This window comes from Falco rusticolus, chromosome 8 (genome assembly GCF_015220075.1).
Source record: "Falco rusticolus isolate bFalRus1 chromosome 8, bFalRus1.pri, whole genome shotgun sequence".
In the NCBI taxonomy this organism is placed as follows: domain Eukaryota; kingdom Metazoa; phylum Chordata; class Aves; order Falconiformes; family Falconidae; genus Falco; species Falco rusticolus.
In genome coordinates, this window is record NC_051194.1 from 54,869,277 (window position 1) to 54,882,246 (window position 12,970).

Consider the following 12,970-nt stretch of genomic DNA (forward strand, 5'->3'; position numbering starts at 1 on the left):
TGGGATTTACACTATCTTTGGAAGCTTTTGTTTTGAAGCAGCCTGCCCTATTATCCGGGATTGTCAAGAGACTACAGGTGCAAGCTCTAAATCAGCGTCTCTCTTGCAATAAGCATAGGGATATTAAAAGTGATAAATACTTACACTTCACCATCACCATATAAACATCAATAGTGCAGATTGGAGGTTGAGGCAACCGCTCTCCCTTCTCCAAGAGGTCAGGGATCTCTCGAGTTGGGATTCCATCGTATGGCTTCCCACCAAAAGTCATAAGTTCCCAGATAGTGACCCCTGGACAGAAAAAAAGTGTTAATATTTGAAGACATACTATTCAGATTCCTTCACAATTTCTTACAGCATGGTATACTGGCTCATTTCTGGACTGCAATCTCTTCTTTATTACCAGTGCCTGTAAAACCACTGAAGTTTGGTCTGTCATTTCAAGAGCTTCAGAAAATGGTGAAATAGCACTTTGTGTTAAACTTCAAAAGCAACTTCTCTTATTTTTATTGGTCTAAGAAGCAGCATGATAGATCTGAGGCACAAGAGAAAGGTCTAAGAAAAATAAACGGTGGTAAAGTAAATGGATGCAATAACAAAAGAACGCATCGTGCTCTTTTATCATACCAAAAGGGAAAATGAATGGCTGATGTACTCTATTAAATGGGAAAAAAACCAGATGTTCCCTAACTTAGAGCATCAATTTCCTACAAAGGTACAGCACTGGGTAACATTATGTCATTGTCTTCGCCTTGTAAGTCATTCACAGTCACTTGTATTATTTTTTTCCTTAAATCACCTTATGGATTTGAGTTATGGTAGTGCTGGGCTACAAAACCAAGATCCTCTTTTTAAATAGCCATAGGATTTGTTTTGGCATCGGAGCTGGAAATAAAGATCATATATCATATGTAACAGAATTTGTCCCTGAAAAGTCTTAAATACTGAAAATGCTGTTCTCACACCAGTTTCTTTAACTTTTATTTTTATTGCAAAGGTCATTTTAAACACCTCTCCAGATCAGTAACCATGTTTTGCCAGCTGTCATACTAATGTGAAAAGTGATGGGCAAAATTACCTTATGTATAAAATGTATTTATTTCACCCTCATTCACCTCTGTTGATACTCAATAACTGTAACTTCTCAATTGTTTCTGGTCTTGCCCTTCCTGATCATAGATATTCTGGGCTTCCTGTCTTTAAAAGGAATTTCATAAGTGGAGGTATATTTTTTTCAAAGTGGCACAGGGCATACAGAATTTGAGAAGAAAAGTAGTTTTACATGATTGATTTAACTCTCATGTTTTCCTCAGCTGAAGAGAAGAGGGCAGCTAACCAGTCACAGCAAACAGTGTCTTTTGCTGCTACCCACAGGTAAAAGTGAGTAATGAATAGAATTGTGCACCTTTTTGTTTCAAAATGATATGGCAAAGGAAACGCAAATAGGAGTCCATAGCCCTAGATACTGCTGGAAAATTCCACTTACAAAGGTACACATGATTTTATTTGTAATAGCTATACTAGATAAGCAGGCAGCATGTGGCATAACAGCTCATCTGGGTAACAGGATTAACAACAGTAATTAACTTCACACTTCTCAAATGTGACTTTTTTGGTGTGTGTGAAGTCCACATGAACTGACCCATCTAAGCAATTCCCAAGTTATCTGTGAAATAAAATGGATGCTTGTTTCAGTTAGCTTGGAGAGCTTTTCTCTTTTCTTTCTCTTGCTGTATTTGCTCTATATTACGACAAATTCCTTTTTATCTGACTGTAGGTACAGGAAGTCCTATAAGCCTGAAAATGTTTTGTGACATTCATGGCTTTTAGAGTTAAGATTTTCAAAGGACTACTGAAAATTATGACCTGCAGCTGTATTTTTATGAACCTGTGGCTGAGCCGAAAGAAGCCTTCTTCTGCTGTACTAATCAGCCAAACTGCTACCAAACCACACCTTATGATAGTCATCCCAGTAAGGATATCGTGATAATATTTTAGTGAGCAGGAAAGTAACACACAGGAGACAAGTAACAATTGCTGCTGTCCAGAGCTACACAAAAAAATAAATAGTATTTTAGTGAGCAGGAAAGTAACACACAGGAGACAAGTAACAATTGCTGCTGTCCAGAGCTACACAAAAAAAAAAAAAAGGGGGGGGGGGCAGGGGGAGAAGGAAGAACAAAAATCACTGGAATTCACTCCTCTAGGGAAAGACAGTATCTTTAACACAGTAACACAACTTGGTTTAATGCTTTACAAGAGACAAATTTTTAAACTAATCACAAAAAGATTTACCATAGCTCCAAACATCACTCTGATGGGTAAATTTCCTGTAGTGTATGCACTCCAGAGCCATCCACTTAATTGGCATCTAGGGAAAGACAAGAGAAATGTAACCTTAGAAATATAATATTATAATCAATATAGATAGATCCTGTATGCAGACACCAGCTTCCTCCCTGTTTCCTTTTTCAACCGCAAGCTTAAAAAGAAGCAACGCTACCCAGCAGAGGAAATCATCGTTCCTGCTCTCTAGAATGGGGCTTTGCCTCATAAAACATACGGAGGTGAGAAACACGAACCAGCTATCTGCAGAACTCATACCACCCAAGCTTTACTGATTCAGATGTAGTGAAACAACTCAGTTATCCATCATACCTGTGTGAAGATGGAACCAACACAAAAATTATTCTAATTCTCCTAAATCTGAAATGCAGCAGAGAAGGTGAAATATAGAAGCTCTTTTGCCTCAACAGTTTGCAAAAACAGACACTGCTACCTCAATTGCTTTCTAATGAGGCTAGTTAATAATGCAGTGTCCATAATACTTCACAGTCCACATAATCATCACCAGGGTAAACAGGCAATGGGAAGAATTTACAGTGCTTAACTTCTAGCTCCCAATACTCATTAGGAACTCAGCCTTGTCAGTTCTCTATATCATTACTGCAGTGAGTAAAGTTGCTCCTGAAAGCAAGTCAGAAGTCCCAAGTTAGCCTCTGGCTGTGAATGTCCCTTCACAGGAGAGGGGAGAGCTCGCTTCTGACAGAAGGATATGTAGACAAACACAAACCTAGGTTTGGCATAAGGGTCCACCCTCTTGAGTTCGTGTTAAAATGAGATTCATGGTACTTCCGATTCCTGAGCTGAGCCTGTGAGGCACAGTCTTGCAGTCCATTAATTTATAATGAACAGACACTTAACAGATTTTCACCTGGCACGGACTTGTATGGGTCGCCTCCAATTTGAAACTATGGAAGATGTACCAGAATGAGCCAGAGAGACAGGTAACTGCACACAGAATCTGAACAGATGGTGGGTGTAAAAGCAGAGGATGTGTCTCCATTGAAACCCTCATGAAAATACCTTCAATGAAGTTGAATAATGAACATAACCTATACTGTTATGGCAAAAATAGCACTTTTTAATAAAGGCTGGCTTAGCAATTGCAAAGACAGTTCATCCTCCTCCACTAAACTCTGCAGAAGTGTATTGCTTTAATTCCCACTAAATATGACTAGGTCATTCCAAACGTGAACAACTGCTGAAGGAGCAAAGCTGCATTGTTCATCCCAGGATAACTCCAGTTGAAATCAATAGGTTGAAATCAACTCAGGAGGCCCCTAGCCCAACATCAGGCTCAGAGCAGGTTCAGCTATGAGGTCAGACCAAGTTACTCAGGACTTTATCCAGTCTGGACTTGAAAACTTCCAAGGATAGAAACTGCACCACCCCCATGGGGAACCTGATCAACTGCTTGACTATCCTTATGGTGACAAAGATTTTCCTTTTATCCAGTCTGAATATGTCTTAGCATGCTCACAATACAACTTTAAGCTGCAAATGTCTTCTGGATTTCACAAGACACTTCTCTGGAACTGGGAAGTGATACATCTGACGTGTAAATCCTGCTCCAGAACTCCCAGCAGTGTGATTGGCCTCAGAAGTCCAAGACACCATCTAACAGCTGCCAGGGAACAGCTGTTTTGCAAGGACCAGCTCATTTTCTGTCATTCACTCGCTGATGGAGGGAAGAGGCAGAGGGGCTACTGAAGAGGGGATTAGAGAACTGAAGGAATCAGGGAAAACTGCCAAAACTCCACCTTCCCTGCCAGGAGGTCTTTTTACTGGGGAAATGGGAAAGCACTGGTGACTCCTTTCAAGCTCTTCACCTCATTGACTGAAATGCCAGTGTAATCCATGCAACAGCTGCCAAGGGCAGCAGCCACACAAATAAAGCAGCAGCCCATCCAGGAGAAAAGCACACACTGGCAACAGCTGTTTGTCCCAGACAAGGGCGTAAGTGAGCACAGAAAAACACAGATAGCAAGTAGACAGAAAGCAAACAACGTTCAGCAAAAAGAATGACAGGAACGGCAGAATCCCTCGGGATTTTGTGACAGGTTGAAATGTGGAATTTCAAGATGTTTAGGGAGCAGCCAGCAGCAGTATGTACTTACAGCCTTTACTTACATCCTTCTGAATTTTAGAATGCATTAATCTGAAGGCATTAAAAATGAGGTGAGGCACTATATAGATGTTACGTGGTAATACTGAAAAGTAATACAGGAAAACATCTGGTTTCAAAATTATCCTCAAAGTAGCTTTTTAGTGACCTTGTGTTCAGCATGGTATTGGACACTTGGATGCAAGAAATACTATACACAGGCTCTTCCAATGGGATAGAAGAGGTGGCTCTTCACTGGGCGTATGTAAATTCCCATATGCTACAAATGCAAACATGTCCTGTGGCCTGCCTTGCTGTTTTCTGGAAAATTACTTGTCTGGGAAAACGGGACTGCAAGTTATTGAGGTCCACACTGACCAGAAAAAGGGGTTTGGCAGGAATGCCCTAGAACATCCATCACTGATGAAACACTGACTTCAGAAGTCTTCAAAAGAAGACACAAAATGGAGCATATGAACAAAGCCTAGTTCTGAATGTGAAAACTGTTCAGATAATTGTATTTCAGCAGCTGAAGAAGCTCGCTGAGTGAAAAACAGTGGCTTTTATGTGTGCTGTCACAACACAGTTCTTCTAGAAGACAGGGCTTTGCTAAGTCACTGACAGAATTTCTTGCATAGGTAATAGTCCTGTAGGGATACACTGCCCTGAAGAGTAACTTCAGGAGGTTTGTCACATTTACTTCCAGACACATTCAGTACTCACCTTCCCTCCATCAGCATTATACTCCTTTTCATCCCCTTCCAAAAGCCTGGCCAAGCCAAAGTCAGTGATCTTCACATGGTTTGGTGATTTCACCAAGACATTACGGGCTGCCAAGTCTCGGTGGACAAGTCTCCTCTCTTCCAGGTACATCATTCCCTGAAGGATAAAGAACAGCAAAATCATCTTAATGAGTTTTATATGGTCTTTTAGAACTCTTCATTGGTGACATGTAAACTTTCTGGTTCCCTTATTGGTATTCACAGTAAGAACATGGCCCAGAGGGCAAAAGTTCAACACTGCCCTTGCTCTGAGCAGGAGGTGGGATTAGACAACCATAGGCTCCTTCCAATATGAATGATTCTATAAGATTCTTTAGTAATTGCCAAAGGAAAAAAAAAACAACAAAAACCCACATGGCTATCTCCTTTGCTCCGGCAAGTTTAAAATCTGGAAATGTGAGGACAGAGCTATTACAGCCCTGATTTTTAAGACAGGAAATCTGAAGACCATAAAAAACCCAAACAACCTAGCCAGAGCCCCACAGAAATTAGGCCAGACTGGGAAACAATCCCAGCTCTTCTGCATTCCAGACAAGTGTCTTCAATTCAGGATGAAGCTTCTTATCCATCTCCAAATGCTTTTAAGTTGGACACATATTTTCCCTACCCTCAGTGGCTTAGAAGGCAAACTATGCTTTACTCCAAGTGCTGCAACCCATTTGCCTTTTCACTTTCTTAAATCTTTTGCATGTACTGTTATTATAACAAACTAGAACAATGGCCATTTTTGTTATAAGCATAGATATTCTGTTAGAAGTACTTCTGTTAACAAGCCTAAGCTGCCTAGCCTTAACCTTATTCTTACTCTGATGAGAGACTACCATCAGTATGGAAGTTTACTTGATGGTTTGTGACACTCAGATGAACACCAAAGCTTGATCTTATTAATTATATGACACACAAAGGATAGTCAGGCAGGGTTACAAGCCTATAATTTCATTAAAAGGTATTTATGACATTAACCATCATTATAAGAACCTACAGATGAAATTACACACTTGATAATTACCCTTAAGGTATCTCTTAATGTATTAGCTCCATATAATATATATGGTAATTTTTAAAAAGTCATTGCTGAATACCAAATAGATCATATTATCCCATAATACAGATGATAATTCAGAGAGTCACAGGTAGTGATTAAAATAACCAGATTACTCCATGTCATGGGCCAGATTTTATTCCCTTTCAGAGCATAAGAAACTGACATGTTTGTATCCCCATACATAACAGAAGGACACTGCATATGGGTAAGGCATCACCCACTGGGCCAGAATATAGCCCTTTCCTGGCAGAAAGTGGTTGTCTTAACAAAAAGCATCATGTGGAGCTCTGAACTGCTGTGGCTTTTAGATGAAAAATTTCAGAGAAAACACTGCTAAAAGGTTTGAAAATATGTGGGAGAACACTTGGCATAAATACTCTTTCGTATTTAACGTGGTAGGCTTTGCTGCAGTCAGCATGAAGGTAGTTTGAAAGGGGACACAAACTTTGTTATAAAGTAAATGGAATTATTTCTTAAAAGCACTGCTAGTTGAAGCACACCCCCTCCTACCAATTGCAAATCAATACTTTTGGCTCTTGAACATCAGAACTGTATAAGTCTTTGAAAGCATGATGTTTTCCGACATCAAATTAAAACCTGTAGAAAAAGGACAAATAACTCTCATAGGTCTAACAATCATGAGTCACACAACAAACACACCATGAAACCAGAGGCACTGTGACTTAGCACAAGAATTGCCAACCAGAAGGAATCCAAGCAGGAAAAGACAAGAGAGTAAATAGCAATAACACTGTGCAATACAGGAAAAGCAACCACAGAAGTGGCCCTGTAAAATTCAGATTGGGAAGCCATATAAATCCTGTGTCACATCTCTAACACCGAACAGTAACCAGGAAGGGCTTCAGGGCAGTGACAAGATTGCTCATGACAAGTACTCTGGGAAGTAGGTGGGCTATAGCAACCTCCCAGTCTCACTTCCATCCCTTCACCTGGGGGTCTTGCAGCCAGTCTGCTGAGATGTCTGCAGGTAGGTGTCAAACAACCTGTCTGGACTTGCCTCAGAAAGCCACTGAGAGAGCACCATGCCCGTGCTGTGTTGGGCTGAGCACTGCACGCAGGCTTTGCAAGCTTTGTGGAGCAGCCTCTGACCCACAATCATGCCCAGTTTTGCTGCTCTTAAGAGAGAGTGAATCTAATCTTAAAGGTGGCTTCAAGGTGCCCTTAAATATACCACAGTCATTCCTCAGACATCAAACATTACACTGATTCTTTGCAGTTCCTGAAAGTGTTACCCTTGAAGCCAGGATCGCAGTCATGTGCAGACAGGAGCCCTTGTGCTTCCCCCAAATACTTCTCTCCTGCCACTCACCATCTCTTCCTTTACATTCCACAGCGTCAAGCACCTCTTTCCACTCTTGCATATCTCACTGAAAAAGAGCTCCTTCCCAAACAAAAAAGACTCAAGGTGCTTCTTATGTTTCCATTCTACTTAGTTTAGGAAATATTTCAAATTTTTAGAATGACCAAAAAAACTTCTAAAACATCATACATTTGAGATAACTTCCAATATCCTTATTTGGTCAAAATTTTTATAAACCTCAGAATAAGAGGGGAGAAAAGAAAGGTCCAAATCTGCAAAAATATCTTTGTGGGCAGAATCTGATGAGGACACAAGAACCTAGAGAGTTTGACGAGAGAATTCTGTTGGTATCAGAATACATTATGCCCAAATAAACCTGTCATTTTTAATAGATTAATTTGCACCTGTCAGCACTGAAATGATATGAAGATATCGCAGATTTCTTTTGGCAGAAATGAAGGAACAGAATTTCTGTCTTGTTAAAATCAGAACAGATGACCTGTACAAAGGCTTTAGTCTCCTGTCTTTAGCTAGTGATGGCAGGAATGGATGGTAAGGCACCCAGAAGCATCCTTCATTGGAATAGTTAAACCATCAAACCCTTAACCATGCCTCCTTAGTCTTACTTTACTTTCTCTACATATTTGATTTCCAAGCATTTTTTAAGCATGTAGGCTAACACTTCAGGATGTTTCACTGTTTATTCTACTCATTTGTTTCCATGTATTTCAATCTCATGCTATTACTTAATAGCATCTTAGTAAGATCATGTTTTATTCAGCCTAACCTCATATTCTCTTATGAACTAGAAAGACGTGTAATCACCAACCTGAATATTGCTCCTAACCAATGCCACACTTGGATTTCTTTTCTATGCAGAAAGAAGGTAGAAATAGCTGTCTGTGTATCATTGTACTTACAGTTTACTTCAGCTCTGTCAAGCTTCTCAGGGCTTTTTCACACCTGTGTTACCTGTGGTGCTAAAAACAACCCATGTAGGGTTGACGGCTACAAAATCCTCTGCAAGTCATGGACTTGCAGAAATGTACATCCTCTTAGGAATACCCACTGTAAACATGTTTGATTTTCCTGATATCCTATTAACAACTTTTAAAGGTGGATGGCAGAAGTGTAAGAGAAAAAGTATATATGTTTTAATAAATGGGATTATACAAGCAGAATGAAAACAATCTAAAAATGGGAATCCTACAGTATTCACTGCAACAATATTGTCTAAACAGATGCTATGCCAAGAATCATCATTTGAATGCATTTTTTTAACCTGCCAGGAAAAGTGCTCTATATGCATCTCTAATCTTTTTACGTGACAGAGAAGTACGATAAAAAAACATACTCTCTGCATTACACAGCTGCTGCCATCATCATCCACCAAGCCCATGATCAAATACTAAGAGGGCATTTTATGAGAGTTACAAGACAAAACTACAAGTAACCCTAGACTGTGACAACAGAAAGAGATCAATTTGTAAAAACGGCACTTTAAAGCCTGGTCCAAAAGACACTATGCTGTGCCGTGTGCGGTGCAATCTGTGAGGCTGGGGAAATGAATCAACTTTCAGGACATGTCCAAATTAGAGTTACACAGATCCCATATAATTATCAAAGTATAAAACATCTAGTTCTAAAGAAACCCCACACTTTAGTCTATGTATTAGAACATCTACAGTAGGAGGGGGTCTTTTATGCTGAAGCCACTGAGAGGAAAAAGTTCAGCATTAAGCCATTAAGGATCAGTTGTCCCATTATCTCTAAGCCCAAATTCAAGTCACACAAGCACAAGAATCAGCCATCACTGATACATCCTCATCACAGTCACGACAGAGGTTTCCTCACAGAGAATGTCACTAGAAATGCAATTACTGCTAGGATCCCTGAACATAAAATCACTCTCTGAATCAGCACCTAAAGCTATTAAGAAGTCAAACAGCCACTGCAAACAGCTGTAACACAGAGCTGAGAAAGTCCCTTCGGAACTTCAGGATGAGCAAGAAATACCCTTTTATCTTTCACAACTGTCCCTTACTCTCACCCAGTACCAGAGTCACGTACAAAGACAAACCTGTGCTACATGGATCTTTGCTTAGGCATACAAAGCAGTAAAACCACCTGTAGCCTGGATCCCTTCTGCCTGTGCCATTATGTAACTGTGAAAATGTAAATTCTCATTTCAGAAGCTGACACAAATGCCCTTGCCAGGACTTCAAATAGTGTTAAAGGACTTTTATCCTTGCCTACCCAATTACAGACCTGCCCTGCCCATGTGTTTATATGTTTCACACAAGGCTTAAAACAGCACCAATAGCAATGCTGATGCTGAGGGGGAGAATAGGCTTGTAATATAAGGGAGGCGGGCACGAAAGATATAAATGGCTACTAAGAGCTTAAAACCAGTAAGAATTCCCTGTTTGTCACTTTTGAGCTTTGGTAGTTTTCTATGTAACAACTAGGGGGAAAAACATCAGCAGTTTTACTAGGTGAGGTGAATCCTGCTCTGTACCCATCTGTTTACTCTCAGAGCTGGCTAGAAATAACAGACAACAAAAACTATCCTGATGAATATGCTAAAAGTTAGCCATTAAGAGCTATAGAAGAAGAAAGTCTCTCCCAGTTTTATTATGGAGTGTTTGTGGAATCTCTGGGACTACAGATAGGCAGATTTGGTATGGTCAGGTAAGCTCATGCTCTTTTCACAAGAAAAATGACAGGCCTGGAAATGAGATTACACGTGTTGGCAACAAACTGAAGTGGGACAGGAAACTTTGTGTCAAAAAATCCACGGGAGGAGAGAAGACAATGAGATGAGACAGCTTTCTGATCTTCCAAGTGCTGAAATGCAGTAGAAAGTATCAAATTAGGTTCATAAAATTTTAGGATTACCCATGCTGCAGATATATACAGAGAAGCATCATCAAAAGTGGCCTGGTGGTGGAAATAAAATTTGTGGAAATAAAGGGTGTGTTGTTTTTTTGTTTATGTTTTTGTTTTTTTTAAAAAAAAGCAAAATGAAGCTTTTCTGGAAAGTTATGGGTTTCTCTCCTGAGATCTCCAGCCTTTAAGACATGGTCATAACTTCCTGTTTTCTTACTTTACTGCCAGTGTTACTTTCTGCTGCTGTCATTTGTCTCCCAGTTCCTGAGGGCAGTTTTTGAGCACAGTCTCCATTTGTAGAGCCAAGAGTGTAAGAGCTGCAAGCACAGACTGTTTCAGACACTGTTATTTGATTCCCTTTGCTTTCCTGGACTTCAGAGACCCACCTTCCTGCTGAGGATTCATTTCAAAGGTGGCAGCTGCTGTTCAGGGAACGACCAACTCTGAATTGCACGAGCCTTGACTGAAACCTCTTTCCATTAGGTGCCTGTACCTCATTTCCAGAAAAAAAGGTATTCATTACTCAGGACAAAATTTAAGCAGGTATGTAAGTCATTAAATGCAAAGTCCCTTTGGGATAATTACCAGAGATGAACTGAAGTGTGCCGAATCACTAAGTGAAGTATATATGTATGCCTTTGCACAATGCAATGCATAATTTTGCAAGACAATTCAAATTAAAAGCATAAGTATAAAGACTTTCACCTGCCCCAAGAACTTCAGCAATACCAGCAGACAGCAGAGGCACTATAAACACTTTTTTTCAGTGTGACTTTTTGCTGTTTTCTATAATAAATATTATTACCTCCCTAAATAGAGGGAATGTTGATCTTATCCCATCCAGAAATTAAGCGCAGCCTGCCTTTCTTCGATAATATCTTCCACCCACCAAAGCCAGCACACATGGTAGATTCATCAAACAGGTATGTGAAGGAAGAAAATTTCAAGTCCAGCTCACATCTCATGGGCATTAATCTCCAGCCTTGGAGACTGCCCTCTTTTCATCCTAATAACCTGAGGCTAGCTTAATAACAGGAATCACTACAGAAAGCCTCAAATGACCATCTTTTCCCCCACTTACCCCATGGAAAAAGTGTAATTTTACCTGGGGCTAAATATGCTTTCAAGGAAAACGAGGTGCCCTTTGTTGTCAGGAGCAACCAGAATCATCTAAGTAGCTGTTACTCCAGAGATAGCTGTGGGAGGGAAAAACTGACACTGCTCTGAAATACACTGACTCAGCTGCAGGGGTGTGATTTGTTATGTAGGTCTGCTTGGGAGCTGGGACTGGAGGTCATCCTCACAGCCAAGGGAAAGCGAAGGTTGCTATTTCAGTCCAGAGCTGCCAGACTGAGCTGGGGACTCGCACCGTATGCTATGCACACCTCTACCCCTTTAGCTGCCAAGGACTTCTAAAAATGTCCGCAGCTCTGCCAAACCTGGTAAGCCTGGCAAGGGAGGCCCGTTCCTGCATCCTGGGCTGTGGTACAACTGCAAATATTTAGGAGTTCAATTACCATTTTTATGGGGTAAGTTAATGCCTCTCTCTTTGGTAAAGTGAAAAAGGTAGACATTGAAAGCTTATGTTATAGTAACACATTTCTTCCCATCCTCTGTTACCTTGACTAAGCTCATGCTTGTGCGCTCTCTCCCCCGCCCTGCTCCCCCCTACAGTTTACATAATTCTTAAGCAAGGTGCTATTCATGTGTAACAAGCCATATCTTGGGGTAAAAATGCTTTCATCTCAAGGTGGCTGTTTTTAGACAAAGCCTTAGGATATAAAGCTGATATAACCAGCTGGATTTTCCTACAGCCATTTTGGACCTGCCCATCTGACCAGGACCAGACAACTCAAACTTTGCTGGACCTGCAATCCTTTCCCGCACCCCTCCCTTCTTCCTGGGCTGAACTTTGCTCCTGACTTCTCTCCCTCCACCCCCGGAGCAGCACAGGGGAATGGGGGTTATGGTCAATTCATCACACATTGTTTCTGCCACTCCTTCCTCCTCACGCTCTTCCCCTGCTCCAGCATGCGGTGAACTTCTCCAATGTGAGTCCTTCCCACGGGCTGCAGCTCTTCATTAACTGCTCCAGCGTGGGTCCCTTCCGCGGGGCGCAGTCCCTCAGGAACAGTCTGCTCCAGCCTGGGTCCCACACGGGGTCACAAGTCCTGCCAGCAAGCTTGTTTCAGCATGGGCTCTTCTCTCCATGGGTCCACAGGTCCTGCCAGCAAACCTGCTCCAGCCTGGGCTTCCCTTGGGTCACAGCCTCCTTCAGGCATCCCCCTGCTCCTGTGTGGGCTCCTCCCCAGGCTGCAGGTGGGGATCTGCTCCACCGCGGACCTCCCTGGGCTGCAGGGGCACAGCCAGCCTCACCGTGGGCTTCACCAGGGGCTGCCGGAGAATCTCTGCTCCGGCACCTGGGGCACCTCCTGACCCTCCTTCTGCACTGACCTGGGGGCTGCAGAGTTATTGCTCTCACATAG

General features: G+C 41.5%; 1 protein-coding gene across 3 annotated transcripts in view; it reads right to left on the reverse strand.

The window, feature by feature from the left end:
* The window catches only part of ERBB4 (erb-b2 receptor tyrosine kinase 4), a 636,919-nt gene that overhangs the window by 32,709 nt on the left and 591,240 nt on the right, over positions 1 to 12,970 (reverse strand). For all 3 annotated transcript variants that reach the window (XM_037398480.1, XM_037398479.1, XM_037398481.1), the window contains exons 21-23: positions 5,171 to 5,326; positions 2,296 to 2,371; positions 145 to 291 (exon numbers count right to left, since the gene is read on the reverse strand). In XM_037398480.1, the coding sequence (XP_037254377.1) occupies positions 145 to 291; positions 2,296 to 2,371; positions 5,171 to 5,326 (379 nt within the window). The remainder of the gene's footprint in view (positions 1 to 144; positions 292 to 2,295; positions 2,372 to 5,170; positions 5,327 to 12,970) is intronic.